General features: G+C 43.5%; 1 protein-coding gene across 6 annotated transcripts in view; it reads left to right on the top strand.

The window, feature by feature from the left end:
* Positions 1-18440, top strand: part of LOC115177877 (SAM and SH3 domain-containing protein 1) — a 331417-nt gene that overhangs the window by 263343 nt on the left and 49634 nt on the right. For 5 of the 6 annotated variants that reach the window (XM_029738976.1, XM_029738905.1, XM_029739113.1 and 2 more), the window contains exons 3-4: positions 14617-14667; positions 14882-14931. In XM_029738976.1, coding sequence (XP_029594836.1) covers positions 14617-14667; positions 14882-14931 — 101 coding nt within the window. Of the gene's footprint in view, positions 1-1193; positions 1239-14616; positions 14668-14881; positions 14932-18440 lie in introns of those variants that run through there. The other variant, XM_029739260.1, reaches the window with a different exon arrangement.

Genomic DNA, 18440 nt, shown 5'->3' with positions numbered 1-18440 from the left:
ATAGCGTTTCAAACGTCACTCGCTCTGAGACTTGGAGTAGTTGTTCCCCTTCCTCTACATGAGTAACGCTGCTTCGAGGGTGGCTGTTGTTGATGTGTTCCTGGTTCGAGCCCAGGTAGGAGCGAGGAGAGGGACGGAAGCTATACTGTTACACTGGCAATATTAAAGTGCCTATAAGAACATCCAATAGTCAAAGGTATAGGAAATACAAATCGTATAGAGAGAAGTAGTCCTATAATTCCTATAATAACTACAACCTAAAACTTCTTACCTGGGAATATTGAAGACTCATGTTAAAAGGAACCACTTAAACATTAGCTTTCTTACATGGCACATATTGCACTTTTACTTTCTTCTCCAACACTTTGTTTTGCATTATTTAAACCAAATTGAACATGTTTCATTATATATTTGAGACTAAATTGATTTTATTGATGTATTATATTAAGTTAAAATAAGTGTTAATTCAGTATTGTTGTAATTGACATTATTACAAATAAATGTGAATAAAAAAATCGGACGATTAATCGGTATCGGCTTTTTTTGGTCCTCCAATAAGCGGAATTGGTATCGGCGTTGAAAAACCATAATCGGTCGACCTCTACTGAAGACAGTTGTATCTCTCTGATTGAATCAGATATGGAATACAATAATAAGCACAAAAAGCATGTGGTATTTCATCATAACCAACTCTCTAACCCTAACCATTTGTCAAGGTTGACTAAATGTCCCTAGGTTAGTGGTTAGTGAAATGCAAAGCCTTCTCTCCTGCACCAACATGCAGGATCCCAGGTAAGACATTCGGTAAACACTGAAACACCAGAGAACCCCAGTCAGTGACATGTCAGGTGTTGTTGTGAGATAATCTTTACAGGTGTAAGATCTTAATTTGAGCCAGTTTGCTACAGCGGGAAAATAATCCTGCAGCATCAGGAAATGTGAATGATTATTCCGATTATAATTTATGGACATTTTTGTAGGGGTTGATACATTTTTCATCTTAAATTTGAAAGTGACAATTACAATCGTTAGAGGCCTTTTAAAAACTCAAATACACTACAAGCTTGCATTTCCTGCTTTGCAGGAACATTCTCAGCATCAAACGAGTGATCAAATTAAGATCCTACATCTGTAGCGCCTCATGTTCTCTATAATGGTTTCTAATGTAGAGATGCGTGTGAGCCTCAGTTGGTTCAGGACTCAAGATCAGGCATGTCTGTGTTGTGCTGCTCTGTGAGGTAAGCCGATGCCTGTAATTATAGGCTAATACCTGGTTGAAGAAAATTACTTTGATATGGGGTCAGTTCAACAAAGTTGCTACAGTAGGAGACAACCTGACTCTGGGTTTGCTCCAGCTATTCCACTTCCTAAACGTTATTTATTACTTAGCCTATTATCTTTCAGGCACAATAAGCACCCAACAGGAAGGTAAACACGTTGATGTTTTGTACGTGTGTTGAAGGCCAGAATGCCCAGGTAGTCTCACTGCCAACGAAAGTGGTTTGCACTTGGCAGTGTAGCTATCAGCAGAGGTTTGTCTATAGATGTTTGGTGTTGCTGTGTTTTTAGGACTTGGCTTAGCTGCTCTGCTAGTGAAATATTTATAGATTGATGAAGTGTGTATTTAACTGTATTAGTCCGTTTTGGATCATAACCATGGCCACACACACACACACACACACACACACACACACACACACACACACACACACACACACACACACACACACACACACACACACACACACACACCCCCGGCCACACTTGAGCCCTCCCAGAAGGAAAGTAAATAGAGGCGTTAGTCATGATCCAGTCTGTATGTGTGAGGTTGTGGAGTATTTTCCTGTGGCACACTGCAGCTCAGGGGTGACGCAGCAGGCTGTGGTTCAACATGCCCACCATGGACCTGGATTTCCAGTTTCTTTTTCTCTGTTTTTACAATGTCTGCGATTTTGTGTGTGTGTGTGTGTGTGTGTGTGTGTGTGTGTGTGTGTGTGTGTGTGTGTGTGTGTGTGTGTGTGTGTGTGTGTGTGTGTGTGTGTCCATGACCACACATGCATGTGTTGTCAGTGATGTTTTCAGGATCAGCTGGTTCAGCAAGCCTGTCTCTCCACAGTATTGTTTATCCACTAACTGTCTCTTGGGTGGGACTGGGCTGGTGCCAGGCTCCCCAGCTGGCCCCGGTGCTCCCACGTCTTTCTCCAGGTGTGGACATACAGCCACCTCTCTCACCCTCAGCCCTGCCCTGGGCCACCTGGTCTGGGCCACCTGGTCTGTCCTGGTTTGGGCCACCTGGTCTGACCTGGTTTGGGCCACCTGGTCTGGGCCACCTGGTCTGACCTGGTTTGGGTCACCTGGTCTGACCTGATTTGGGCCACCTGGTCTGGGCCACCTGGTTTGGGCCACCTGGTCTACCAACATAGTAGGCCTCAGTGAATTTCCAAAGCAGGCTTACATATGGTCTGCCATGTGCTGGGCTTTTCTTAGTTGGTTTGCATGCTCTGGAGTGTGGGAGTATTGTGGATGGAACATAGCTCTGGTGTCTCATTCTCACCACTCCCCACTCCCTCTCCCCTTGTTCTGACTTATTTTGGTCTAAGGTAGCACTGCAGATTTAGTTTTAGTTTCTGTGCCCTTTGAAAAGTGGTATTTGTTTTGTGCTGTCTTTGAAGGCTGCTGGCCCTCGGTGAGAAGTGTGGGCCTGCACTAGTGTTGGTCAGATATTCAGGCTCCTGTCTGCAGGGTAGACATTGTGATCCTCATTAGCTACTGTCTCCTCTCCTCCTCACTCCAGTAACTTTCCACGCTCTCTTAACTCTCTTCCCCATCTCTCTCTCTCTCTGTATTCCTCTCTCCCTCCCTCCCTCTCTCTCTCCCTCCCTCTCTCTCTTTCATTCAATACAGTCACACATAAGCAATCAGGTAAACACCCACACACATCTGGCATTTCTATATACACACAAGCAATCATGCTGTTACACAACCTGATACACACAGTCTCACACACATCTGGCATTTCTATATACACACAAGCAATCATGCTGTTACACAACCTGATACACACAGTCTCACACACATCTGGCATTTCTATAAACACACAAGCAATCATGCTGTTACACAATCTGATACACACAGTCTCACACACATCTTGAGAGACACACACGCTAGTGTTGTGTGGGTCAGCTGTTTTTTTTCTCTTGAACATTTATTGAACAATTATATTTTTCTTCAACATTCATTTATTTATTGGATATTGACGCCTGTTGAACAGTATGTAACGATGCGAGCTCTCCACTGCTCTCTCATCACGTCGAACCACCGTTCACCATTCACCATGCGCGACAAGTAGCTTACAAACATTTCAGTTTTTATAAACTGCATTACTGCCATTGCATTAAACCATTCGTTTGTACTATTAGAGGTAACACAAACTCAAGGACTATTTCATTTGTTGCACACGCCACTTCCTTTCTCTGAAACATATCACGTCAGCAGCACTGGCTCTCAATCCCTGCTGAACTCTCAAACAGTTCTCGCTTACTCAAATCTGCAGTGCCTTCAGAAAGTATTCATACCCCTTGACTTATTAAAAATGTTGTTGTGTTACAGCCTGAATTCAAAAGGGATTAAATAGATTGTTTTCTTTCACCCATCTATACACAATACCCCTTAGTGACAAAGTGAAAACACATTTTTAGAAATGTTTGCACATTTATTGAAAATCAAGTACAGAAATACCTAATTGCATAAGTATTCACAGCCCTGAATCAATACATGTTAGAAGTGATTACAGCTGTGAGTCTTTCTGGGTAAATCTCTAAGAGCTTAGCACACCTTAAATTGTACAACATTTGCACATTATTCTTTTAAAAATTCTTCAAGCTCAATCAAGTTTGTTGTTGATCAATCCTAGACAGACATTTTCAAGTACTGCCATAGATTTTCAAGACGATTTAAGTCAAAACTGTAACTAGGCCACTCAGGAACATACAATGTCATCTTGCTAAACAACTCCAGTGTACATTTGGCCTTGTGTTTTAGGTTATTGTCCTGCTGAAAGGTGAATTTGTCTCCCAGTGTCTGTTGGAAGGCAGACTGAACCAGGTTTTCCTTGAGGATTAAACCTATGCTTAGCTCTATTATGTTTCTTTTTATCATAAACTCACTAGTCCTTGCAGATGACAAGCATACCCACAACATGATGCAGCCACAACCATGCTTCAAAATATGAAGAGTGGTACTCAGTGATGTATTGTATTTGCCCCAAACATAACGCTTTGTATTCAAAAAATAGTCAAAATTGGTGATGTGAAATGAAAAAAACAACTTGTTTCAAAACATTCCCCAAAAATTTCAACTGAAAAGTGGTGGGTGCATATGTATTCACCCCCTTTGCTACGAAGCTCCTAAATAAGATCTGGTGCAACCAATTACCTTCAGATGTCACATAATTAGTTAGATTGCACACAGGTGGACTTTATTTAAGTGTCACATGATCTCAGTTTATATACACCTGTTCTGAAAGGCCACTGAGTCTGCAACACCACTAAGCAAGCGGCACCATGATGACCAAGGAGCTCTCCAAACAGGTCAGGGACAACGTTGTGGAGAAGTACAGATCAGGTTGGGTTATAAAAAAATACCCGAAACTTTGAACATCCCACGGAGCACCATTAAATCTATTATAAAAAAAAATGAAAGAATATGGCACCACAACAAACCTGCCAAGAGAGGACCACCCACCAAACTAATGGACCAGGCAAGGAGGGCATTAATCAGAGAGGCAACAAAGACACCAAAGATAACCCAGAAGGAGCTGCAAAGCTCCACAGAGGAGATTGGAGTATCTGTCCATAGGACCACTATAAGCCGTACACTCCACAGAGCTGGGCTTTGCGGGAGAGCGGCAAGAAAAAAGCCATTGCTTAAAGTAAAAAATAAGAAAACACGTTTGGTGTTCGCCAAAAGGCATATGGGAGACTCCCCAAATATATGGAAGAATGTACTCTGGTCAGATGAGACTAAAATTGAGCTTTTTGGCCATCAAGGAAAACGCGATGTCTGGCGCAAACCCAACACCCGAGAACACCATCCCCACAGTGAAGCAAGGTGGTGGCAGCATCATGCTGTGGGGATGTTTTTCATTGGCAGGGACTGGGAAACTGGTCAGAATTGAAGGAATGAAGGATGGCGCTAAATACAGGGAAATTCTTGAGGGAAACCTGTTTCAGTCTTCCAGAGATTTGAGACTGGGACAGAGGTTCACCTTCCAGCAGGACAATGACCCTAAACATACTGCTAAAGCAACACTCAAGTGGTTTAAGGGCAAACATTTACATGTCTTGGAATGGCCTAGTCAAAGCCCAGACCTCAATCCAATTGAGAACCTGTGGTATGATTTAAAGATTGCAGTACACCAGCAGAACCCATCCAACTTGAAGGAGCTGGAGCAGTTTTGCTTTGAAGAAGCTAATAGAGACATACCGCAAGAGAGTATGTTTCCCTTCAAAATTCAACGTATTATGGATATCTATTTTTGATGCATTAATTCCGCGTGGTTAATGTTCGGGCTATGATTTGGGGAAGTCTTAAAACAAAATAATAGGCCTCGTATTTGATATGTACAAGGCAAGAGGAAAGTTTGTTGACTTGTGCGCCTTTTTCCAAGAGTTAGCTTTGCATTTCTGGAGCATCGGGAATTCACATCACGGCATGGTGATGAAAGTGAGAGGGGATGTGGGTTTGTTTGCTTGTTTTTGATTGAGTCCTCCCCCTCTCTCCCTCCTCTCTCTCCCTTCTTCTCTCCCTCCTTAACTCTCTCTCTTTCCCTGTATGTGTCTGCATCTTGGAGGAGTAGGAGGGGGAGGAACAGAGGGTTGCTTTGTGCTTCTGTCTCTGTGGGGCTCTATCTGTGTTTTGGAGCAGAGCTAGAAGCGGAGGCTGTGTGTGCGTGTGTGTGTGTGCGTGTGTATGTGCGTGTGTGTGCGCGTGCCAGGTAAGCGCTGAGATGACGCTAAGCTATATGAATGCTGCAGAAACAGGTATATCACCCGACACCCCCGTCACAGTGGAGTGGGCATCATAGACAACAGGTATATCACCAGACACCCCGTCACAGTGGAGTGGGCATCATAGACAACAGGCATATCACCAGACACCCCGTCACAGTGGAGTGGGCATCATAGACAACAGGTATATCACCAGACACCCCGTCACAGTGGAGTGGGCATCATAGACAACAGGCATATCACCAGACACCTCCGTCACAGTGGAGTGGGCATCATAGACAACAGGTATATCACCAGACACCTCCGTCACAGTGGAGTGGGCATCATAGAAAACAGGTATATCACCCGACACCCCGTCACAGTGGAGTGGGCATCATAGACAACAGGCATATCACCAGACACCCCGTCACAGTGGAGTGGGCATCATAGACAACAGGGATATCACCAGACACCCCCGTCACAGTGGAGTGGGCATCATAGACAACAGGTATATCACCAGACACCCCGTCACAGTGGAGTGGGCATCATAGACAACAGGTATATCACCAGACACCCCGTCACAGTGGAGTGGGCATCATAGACAACAGGTATATCACCAGACACCCCGTCACAGTGGAGTGGGCATCATAGACAACAGGCATATCACCAGACACCCCGTCACAGTGGAGTGGGCATCATAGACAACAGGTATATCACCAGACACCCCGTCACAGTGGAGTGGGCATCATAGACAACAGGCATATCACCAGACATTTCCGTCACAGTGGAGTGGGCATCATAGACAACAGGTATATCACCAGACACCCCCGTCACAGTGGAGTGGGCATCATAGACAACAGGCATATCACCAGACACCTCCGTCACAGTGGAGTGGGCATCATAGACAACAGGCATATCACCAGACACCTCCGTCACAGTGGAGTGGGCATCATAGACAATCAGATTGCAAAAAAACTTCAAATCAAGTGTGTCTGTACCTGTGTCTGTAACTACATACTGCCAAGGTTTTGCTTGCTAAAGGGATAGACGTTGGTCCAGCCTCACAGATATGTTCCTCTCTATTCAAAGCCACTTGTCTCAAACAGCTCAGTCGCTGTATATATAGGACTGTGTAGTGCCACAGGAACAAAAGGCTAACAGGTCCCTCTAACTCAGTGGAAATAGAGTTTTATGTCCTTGGCTTGGCGCTCCCTGACTTATGGGAATCCCTCTATTCCCTTGGATGGACATTCTGTTCACTCTGTTCACTCTGTTCAACAGCTCTTCCCAACTTCTTGATTTACAGAGGGAGAAACTTCCGGACCACTACCATACCACGGGTTTCCTGAGCACTCTACCAAACTGAGCGATAGACAGGCTAGGGGACAGACAGATAGACAGGCTAGGGGACAGACAGACAGAGAGACAGACAGGCTAGGGGACAGACAGACAGGCTAGGGGACAGACAGACAGGCAGACAGACAGGCTAGGGGACAGACAGACAGGCAGACAAGGAGGGAGACAGGCAGCCTAGGGGGCAGACAGACAGGCTACGGGACAGACAGACAGACAGACAGACAGACAGACAGACAGACAGACAGACAGACAGACAGACAGACAGAGACGCTATAAAGCAGCAGTAGCAGACCCGAGGAGAGGAGGGATGGACAGCTCTGCAGACAGACAGGGCAGCTCACAGTCACAGAGTCTGTTCTGGTTCTGAGTGTTATGACAGTAATCTCTGTTCTGGTGCTACAAGTAGTGTTGATTATGGCTCAGCCATGTCCAGTTATTATCTGGTCAATGGTGCCATAATCAATCTCAGATAGAAAGACAAGCAGGCTAGAGGACAGACAGGAAGGCAGGCTAAGGGTCATGCAGGGAAACTGTGTGGTAGAAGAAAGCCTGGCTGGCTGGCCCCTGTGGAGATAACCATAGTGATATACACTAAGTGTAGGCTCCATAGGCTAAGCTATTTGCTTTCATAGCACTTCAGCTGTACTTACATTTCCCTCAGGCTAGGAGGGTTTATATCACCTCTGAGTAACTCTCTTTAACACACACACACGTTATATGTCTTTGGGAAATTGAAATGAAAAGGACCCATCATCTCTTCATTCAGTAGAGGAAAAGGAAACAGTCAGTTCTCCTGATGTCATATCCTCTATGAAGACATCTGGGAAATGATAATGTACTGATCTAGGAACAGTTTCCCTCAGGCCCCGTCCTGTTCATCTGGGTGCGGTGTTATGACTGATCAGGAAGAGGTTAAGCTCAGGGCAGAATCCTCCTTTATTTCCTGTATCCTCCTCCCTGGAGGAAGTGTGAGTCTTAATTCCTGTCCTCTCGTTATCTAGCTATCTCTCATTGGTGGAAAGGACGAATCTGCCCTGAGCTTAACCGCTGGTTGGCTGCCACTGTACATTTCACATTTTCCACAGCACAGTACTCACTATTCACTGTTGATCGTCTGTCCTTTAGTCATTACATGAAACACTAACCCTTCTGGTATTCACAAAAAACTAAAACAAATACGCATCCAATACGCACCCAGTAAGAGTAATCACGGCTCAGCACGACACTGAAGGCAGAACTCCACAGTGTCCAGCCCTATTAGAGTCATATGGAGAGAAGGAGAGGGATTGAGTCATCAGCTCAATCATTGGCTGCACATTGTCGACTAGCATCCCAGCGCTAACAGCTAATGCTGAAGGTTCAAGAAGGAACCGAAATTATCAGACCACCTCCAGAAGTTCCATCAAGGAAGTCCTCCTGCCTCCTGAGTGGCACAGCGGCCTAAGGGACTACATCGCAGTGCTTGAGGTGTCACTACAGCCTTGGGTTCGTCCCAGGCTGTGTCGCAGCCAGCTGGGACCGGGAGACCCATGAGGCGGTACACAATTGGCCCAGCGTTGTCCGGGTCAGGGGAGGATTTGGTCGGTCGGGATTTCCTTGTCCCATCGTGCTCTAGCGACTCCTTGTGGCGGGCCGGGCGCCTGCAAGCTGACTCTGGTAGCCAGTTGTACAGTGATTCCTCCGACACATTGGTGCGGCTGGCTTCTGGGTTAAACGAGCGGTGTGTCAAGAAGCAGTGCGGCTTGGCAGGGTCGTATTTAGAAGGATACATGGCTCTCGACCTTCGCCTCTCCCGAGTCCGTACGGGAGTTGCAGCGATGGGACAAGACTGTAAATACCAATTAGATATTGTCACGGATTTGGAGACAGGTGCAGGAATACATAATTTGGGTTTTTAATACGGCCAAAACAAACAAGTTGTGGCAGACCAGGGGGTTGGGTCAAAACGTTTACACAGATCAGACACGGACAGAGTAGGATTAGCTCAGGTTCAAAGGTGTTTATTAAAATAATAGTCCAATAGAAAAGAATAGGTCTCCCCCAAGAGACCCTCTCCGGGATACCGTCTTCTGGGCTCCGGGTCTTGCTGTGTCCTGTGGGGATCAAAAACTGAACTCCCTCCTGTTACCTCTGGTACCATCCCCAACTATACGGGAGTCCTTTCCTCCCCCACTCTCTCTCCTGTGTGCTGCCCTTCTGGCAGCTTTATGGGACTTGTACAGTTGGTGAGCAATCAGCCCTTGATTACTCACCAATCCCCAATCAGCCCCGATTAGTCCTGGCTGGAGAGCCCGTCGAGACCTGGCACGTCCAGCAGATGGAGCCATCGCCTCGTGATGTATACTCTGCCTCGACGAGTCTCCCCCTGGTGGCTGACCTGCTGTACGCCACAACGTATACAAAACACTGGGATGTACCCAAACAAAAGAGCGTAGAACGACACGGGACGAGACCAGTAATACCCAATGCACAAAACACGCAGCACAGCAGCCGAAACAACGCATAGGTACTCACATGACCAACGGACATGGGAACAATAACTGACAAGGACAATGGGGAACAGAGGGCACGTATATATCATACTAATCAGGGGAAATGGGAACCAGGTGTGCGTAATCAGACAAGACAGTCCGGGGTCGATGATAATGAATTCCGTTTAGTGAAGCCTAGATGGCCGGTGACGTAGACCTCCGGAACTGGTGAACAGAATGAGCATCAGTACCGGGGGGATCTGTGACAGATATCACGAAATTGAGGAGAAAAAGGGGTAACAAACAACAAAAAATGTACAATAATAAAAAATAAGGAAGTCCACCTGACCAAAGTACAGTGATACAAAGAATCAGAACAGGAACCTGGTGGACGAGGGGTCTCTCTCTCGCTCTTTCTCTCCTTCTTTGTGTATGAGGGTTTCTCTTAAGAGGATTATTATTATTTATTTTTTCCCCCTTTATTTTTCCAGGGGAGTCAATTAAGAAAAGCACAGTACACTGACTGTAATAAGCAGGAAAAGTACCTTCATAGAAACCACTCCTGGAAAATTACCTAGTTTAAAGAGTTTAATTAGAGATACAAGGAATAGTGGCTTGTTTTTTTTTTACCCTTTTTTCTCCCCAATTTTGTGATATCTAATTGACAGTTACAGTCTTGTTCCATCGCTGCACCTCCCATACGGACTCGTGAGAGGCGAAGGTCAAGAGCCATGCGTCCTCCGAAACAATACCCAGCCAAGCCACACTGCCTGCTTAACACGGAAGCCAGCCGCACCAATGTGACGGAGGAAACACCATACACCTGGCCACCGTGTCAGTGTGCATTGTGCCCAGCCTGCCACAGGAGTTGCTAGTGTGCGATGGGACAAGATCCCTGCCGGCCAAACCCTCCCCTAACCCGGACGAGGCTGGGCCAATTGTGCGTGGCCCATGGGTCTCCCGGTCTCAGCCGGCTGCGACAGAGCCTGGACTCAAACTAGGATCTCTAGTGGCACAGCTAGCACTGCAATGCAGTGCCTTAGACCACTGCACCACCAGAGAGGCCCAATAGTGCTCTATTTAAGAAAACATGTAAAGTGCAGTCAGTTCCTGATGTCTTGGTTGTACTGTTTGTGTATAGGCTAACAGTAGAAACCCCGTCTTGTACAGTGATCTCTCTCTCTCTCTCTCTCTCTCTCTCTCTCTCTCTCTCTCTCTCTCTCTCTCTCTCTCTCTCTCTCTCTCTCTCTCTCTCTCTGGAAAGGCCATAACAACAAGAACAGCTGCTTTAGCCATATGCTACTTCTACCTCTCTGAAAGAGAATTGCTCCAACCCACACACACACACACACACACACACACACACACACACACACACACACACACACACACACACACACACACAGACACACACGTCAGGCAGAGCAGCTCACCACATGTTATGGGTCCAAAGAGGTGACTGTGACACAGATCTGTCAGGGTTTTTCCACTGTTTTCACTGTAGTTTGGATGAGCCATTGACCCATAATCATTCTTGCATATGCCTCTGAATACAGAATCAAAGCACTCCAAGAGTGTTCATAAACATGAGGTGTTCCTTGAGGGATTTACGTATCATACAAGAGGGTGGAGTTATATGTTGTCATTCTGGTGTTTGTACAGTCAGGTCAGTTATTCAAGTCGTCTATTGTTTATTTGGATAGGTAGGATTCCAATAGCACCTCACTGAACTCTCTTATCACTGAACTAAGTCTCTTGACTCAGTTAAAACAGGTCTGGCAGGTTTATGGTATGGTCTTTGTTTTCAGCTGCCAGTAATAGCATGTGAATGAATAGACTTGTACATGTAGGTGACGATATACATGTGAACTCATTCTGGTGGGAAGCCGCTATAGACCACCAAGTGCTAACAGTCAGTATCTGCATAATATGTGTGAAATGGTTGATAATATATGTGATATCAACAGAGAGGTATATTTTCTGGGTGATATAAATATTGACTGGCTTTCATCAAGCTGCCCACTCAATAAAAAGCTTCAAACTGTAACCACTGCCTGCAAACTTGTTCAGGTTATCAATCAACCTACCATGGTAGTTACAAACAGCACAGGAATGAAATCAACAACATGTATTGATCACAACTTTACTAATGCTGCAGAAATGTGTTTGAAAGCAGTATCCAAATCCATCAGATATAGTAATCACAATATAGTATCCATATCTAGGAAAACCGAAGTTCCAAAGGCTGGGCCTAATATAGTGTATCAGAGGTCATACAATACGTTTGTAGTGATTCTTATGTTGATGATGTACATTTATGAAATTGCGCATTCCAGTTACTAATAAGCATTAAGAAAATGACTGTGAAAACTGTTAAATCTCCTTGGATTGATGTGGAATTGAAAAAGTGTATGGTTGAGAGGGATGAGGCAAAAGGAATGGAAATAAGTCTGACAGCACAACCGATTGGCAAACACATTGCAAATTGAGAAATCATGTGTATAAAAAGAAGAAGAAACTCCTATGAAACGAAGATAAATTATATAAAGAATGATAGTAAAAAGCTTTGGAACACTTCAAATGACATTTTGGCCAAAAAGACAAACTCATCTCCATCATTCATTGAATCAGATGGCTCATTCATCACAAAACCCACTGATATTGCCAACTACTTTAATGATTTTTTCATTGGCAAGATTAGCAAACTTAGGCATGACATTGCAGCAACAATCGCTAACACTACACATCCAAGCATATCTGGCCAAATTATGAAAGACAAATTATGAAAGACATATTTTTTTATTCCGTAAAGTGTGTTTGGAAGAAGTGAAAAGATGATTGTTGTCTATCAACAATGACAAGCCACCAGGGTCTGACGACTTGGATGGAAAATTACTGAGGAAAATAGCAGACGATATTGCCACTCCTATTTGCCATATCTTCAATTTAAGCCTACTAGGAATTATGCGCCCTCAGGTCTGGAGGGAAGCAAAAGTCATTCCACAACCTAAGAATAGTAAAGCCCGTTTACTGGCTCAAAAAGCTGACCAATCAGCTTGTTACCAACCCTTAGTAAACTTTTAAAAAAATAGTGTTTGACTAGATACAATGCTATTTTACAGCAAACTAATTGACAACAGACTTTCAGTATGATTATAGCGAAGGACATTCAACAAGCACAGCACTTACACAAATGACTGATGATTGGCTGAGAGAAATTGATGATAAAAAGAGTGTGGGGGCTTGTTAGACTTCAGTGTGGCTTTTGACATTTTTTATCATAATCTGCTGCTTGAAAAACGTATGGGTTATGGCTTTACACCCCATGCTATATTGTGGATAAAGAGTTACCTGTCTAACAGAGCACAGAGGGTGTTCTTTAATGGAAGCCTCTCCAACATAATCCAGGTAGAATCAGGAATTCCCCAGGGCAGTTGTCTAGGCCCCTTACTTTTTTCAATCTTTACTAATGACATGCCACTGGCTTTGAGTAAAGCCAGTGTTATGTATGCGAATGACTCAACACTATACACATCAGCTACTACAGTGACTGAAATGACTGCAACACTTAACAAAGAACTGCAGTTAGTTTCAGAATGGGTGGCAAGGAATAAGTTAGTCTTAAATATTTCAAAAACTAAAAGCATTATATTTGGGACAAATCATTCACTAAACCCTAAACCTCAACTAAATCTTGTAATGAATAATGTGGAAATTGAGCACGTTGAGGTGACTAAACTGCTTGGAGTATCCCTGGATTGTAAACTGTCATGGTCAAAACATGTTGATACAACGGTAGCTAAATTGGGGAAAAGTCTGTCCATAATAAAGCGATGCTCTCTCTCCTTAATAACACTATCAACATGGCAGGTCCTACAGGCCCTAGTTTTGTCGCACCTGGACTGCTGTTCAGTCATGTGGTCAGGTGCCACACGGAAGGAAAATTACAATTGGCTCAGAACAGGGCAGCACGACTGGCCCTTAACTGTACACGGGGAGCTAACATTAATGATATGCATGTCAATCTCTCATGGCTCAAATTGGAGGAGAGATTGATTTCATCACTACTTGTTTCTGTAAGAAGTGTTGACAAGCTGAATGTACCGTGCGGTCTGTTTAAACTACTAGCACACAGCTCGGACACACATGCATACCCCATAAGACATGTTACCAAAGGTCTCTTCACAGTCCCTAAGTCCAGAACAGACTATAGGAGGTGCACAGTACTACATAGATCCATGACTACATGGAACTCTATTCCACATCAGGTAACTGATGCAAGCAGTAGAATCAGTAAAATAAAACAGATAAAAAGCCACACACAGGTTCAAACACACGCATACGCACACAAACGCTAGCACTCTACACACATGTACATTGAAATAACGTTGTATGGCGGTATTATACATTTTGTATTGTAAATATGTAATGTAATAATGTTATATGATGTACTGTTTTATATTATGTGTTATGTGTAATGTAAGTGCCTTAATCTGTTTGGACCCCAGGAAGAGTAGCTGCTGCCTAATAAATAGAAATGCAAACACTGCTCTGTTCTCTCCTTTTTCTTCTCACTGTTATCTTTTTTCCTATGTTCAATGTCACAGTCAATGTATGTGATTGTTGATACACCCTCCTTGATATGATACGTCATTCTCTTTTCTCTACCTGAGCAACTCATGTTCATATGGTTTCATACTCTACACCGCCCCTCCCTTCACTGGCCAATAATGATAACCTTGTTCTAACTCCGATCTCTCTCTCTCTCTTTCCCTCTCTTTATTTCTCTTCCTCTCTCACAGGAGAAAGTTGACACAAGCCCCACCTCTCTGCAGCTTCGCTCAGAGATTCAGGTAAGCCAAAACTCCCCTTGCATTGGTCACACAACATTTATACTTGGTTACATTTACATATCATTACATCAGCAACAGAGTTACATTCATTTGTAAATACATTTTTACATCAATGTTATTTGAACTATTAGATGTTGAGTAACACAACCTGAATGCTATACCAATGTTACATGGCTGAATACCAGGCTAAACGCAGTACCTCTTCTGTCCACAGGAGTCCCTTGGTTTCAGCAGTGAGGTGTCCACTCCAGAGACAGAGAGAAAGTAAGACTATAGTTCAACCCCACTTCTCTCTACATGTGTGACGAATGTGCAGTGCAGTGAATCTGGGTTATATCATCAACACACGCACACACACATAGACACACGCACTCATACACACGCACACACACACACATATGTGGGTCATGAATCATGTTGTAATGGGAATTTCCAGGTGAACCAAAAGGAGAACAGTCTTTGATAATATCAATCAAAGATCAATCGAGTTTAATATAAGAATTCAGGTCTTCTCTGAGAATATATTAATCATATATTAATGATATATTAATCACACAGCACCGTATATTTTGTAAATAATAATAATAATTTGGAGGGTGTTTATATTTGTCCTATTTCACACATGTACAAGTATGTATTAATACGCATGTGTGAATTGGAAGTGTGTTTTTTGCATATCCCTGAGACACCCTTGAAGAGTGGGGTCATGGCCTGGGTCTGCCATTATCAACGGCAACCCTGGAGCAATTAGGGTTAAATGCCTTGTTCAAGGGCACATCGACATATTTTTCACCTTGTTGGCTCGGGATTCGAAGACCTTTCGGTTACTGACCCATCACTAACCACTATGCTACCTTCCACCCAAAGACTCCAGCCTGAGAGGCTTGTAGAAAGTCTCAACATCAGCTGCTACAGAATTACTCTGTCATAGATACATTATCAGTGTGTCCTCGAATCCAGTCTGGCGTCAAACTTTAACCAAAACATTCAACACTGGCAGACATTTGATACTGGCAGTTAAACAGGTCAAAGGTAACAACATCAGTACTTAGTCACAACAGATCATTAATTATACACTGCAGTGGCAGTCGGTGATGTTTAAGATGAGGGAGGACCGTTCTTTTTTTATGACCATGGCCTTATTTCTATTACAGAATGTTGGATGACTGTCATTCATATTCCATTCACCCAGCGCATTATAACATCGATAGGTTTAGGCTACTACATGATACTAACATTTTCCCTGTACCCATCATGAGGTTGCTACAACCTAGCCTATGAATTAAAGTTTACAACATAGGTGCACAGGTCGAGATTTTTTGTTGTTGTAATCAAGGTGACAGACAGTAACACATTCAATACCACCTTGCACACTCTTGCCTTCATCTAGCTGATCTAGGGTGTAATCATTAGTCCAACATCTGCAAACGAGAGTTTGTATTGGACAAATTCAAGTATCCCTGTTTCATTCCGTTTAAGAAATGTTTTTGAACAGAATTGGCAGAATGAATACACCCCTGATCACACGCAAACACAGTTCACTTTCATAGCAGCCATATACAGTGCCTTGCAAAAGTATTCATCCCCCTTGGCATTTTTCCTATTTTGTTGCATTACATCCTGTAATTTGAATGGATTTTTATTTGGATTTCATGTAATGGACATACACAAAATAGTCCAAATTGGTGAAGTGAAATAAAAAAAATAACCTCTACGAGGGTAATGAAGCAGTCAGGAACAGGGCCTGAAAGCTCGCAGTAGGTAGTGCTATGTCTGGCGGAAACTCAACACCCCGAGAACTTCATCCCCACAGTGAAGCATGGTGGTGGCAGCATCATGCTGTGGGGATGTTTTTCATCGGCAGGGACTGGGAAACTGGTCAGAATTGAAGGAATGATGGATGGCGCTAAATACAGGGAAATTCTTGAGGGAAACCTGTTTCAGTCTTCCAGAGATTTGAGACTGGGATGGAGGTTCACCTTCCAGCAGGACAATGACCCTAAGCATACTGCTAAAGCAACACTCGAGTGGTTTAAGGGGAAACATTTAAATGTCTTGGAATGGCCTAGTCAAATCCCAGACCTCAATCTAATTGAGAATCTGTAGTATGACTTCAAGATTGCAGTACACCAGCGGAACCCATTCAACTTGATGGAGCTGGAGCAGTTTTGCCTTGAAGAATGGGCAAAAATCCCAGTGGCTAGATGTGCCAAGCTTATAGAGACATACCCCAAGAAACTTGCAGCTGTAATTGTTACAAAAGGTGGCTCGTTGTATAATTCCTTCTCACATCTGCACTCTCTCACCTTTTCCCTTTGCTTGTGGATTTCAGTGCACAACACATCATCTATGTTTTTTACCTTTATTTAACTAGGCAAGTCAGTTAAGAACAAATTCTTATTTACAATGACAGCCTACCAGGGAACAGTGGGTTAACTTCCTTGTTCAGGGGAAGAACAACAGATGTTTACCTCGTCAGCTCAGGGATTCAATCTGGCAACCTTTCAGTTACTGGTCCAATGCTCTAACCACAAGGCAGACCAGGCAGAAAAACCTTTCCAAGCCAAACCTTCATATCATAACCGCTAACCACTACACATAGGCTACATCGTTGTCACCATATTAGCTAACAACGTTAGTAATGTCATAGTCAACATAGCTACTAGCACTAACGTGTTAGTAAACCCGCTACAATCATGCAGTACATTGTACAGTCAGCAAGCAAGTGTCCATAAATTTATAAAACCAAAAGCTTACCTTGATTTAGAAAAGTTCCTGTGTTGGATAGCCATAGCCAGCTAGCTAACATAGCATCCCTCTCTGTTTGAGCCGGGTATTTGGGTAGGCTAAACTAGCTCGATGCATTCACTAGCTAAGTGAAAGTGAAACGAATACAACTAAATATATCTATTTTTCTCTCTCTCTCTCTCTCTCTCTCTCGCTTCTTCATTTTTAAAAACTATTAAATTATTGTCTTTCTCTGTCTTTGAGTCAACTACTCACCACATTTTATGCACTGCAGTGCTAGCTAGCTCTAGCTTTCAATACTAGATTCATTCCTTGATCCTTTGATTGGGTGGATAACATGTCAGTTCATGCTGCAAGAGCTCTGATAGGTTGGAGGACATCCACCGGAAGTTATCATAATTATTGTGTAAGTTTATGGAAGCGGGTGGGAACCATGAGCCTCCTAGGTTTTGTATTAAAGTCAATGTACCCAGAGGAGGACGGAAGCTAACTGTCTTCCGGCTACACCATGATGCTACCCTACAGAGTGCTGTTGAGGCTACTGTGGAAATTAATTGCAAAACAGTGTGTTTTAATCAATTATTTGGTGATATGAATATATTCAGTATAGTTTTATCTAAAAAAATAAAACTTTTTATCTCAAACCTGTGCACCCTCTGAATGGCACACATTCACAATCCTTGTCTCCAGTTAAAAATAATTTAACCTGTCTCCTCCCCTTAATCTACACTGATTGAAGTGAGTTTAACATTAATAAGGGATTATAGCTTTCACCTGGATTCACCTGGTCAGTCTGTCATGGAAAGAGCCGGTGTTCCTAATGTTTTGTACGCTTATTGTAGAGTAACTACTTAATTAAACATGGTACTTAAAGGGAAACTTCACAATTTTTCTCCAGCACCACCCCCACATCAACATACAGCATATTAAGATGGTTTTGTAATAAAAAAGATTGAGGAAGATGAGTTTCCAATGACATCATTGGTGTGCATCGTGGGATTTTGACCAATTACGAGTAGGCATTG

This window comes from Salmo trutta, chromosome 1, assembly GCF_901001165.1.
Source record: "Salmo trutta chromosome 1, fSalTru1.1, whole genome shotgun sequence".
Taxonomy (NCBI): domain Eukaryota; kingdom Metazoa; phylum Chordata; class Actinopteri; order Salmoniformes; family Salmonidae; genus Salmo; species Salmo trutta.
Note: the sequence above shows the minus strand (reverse complement) of the source record. Positions and strands in the feature narration are given on the sequence as shown.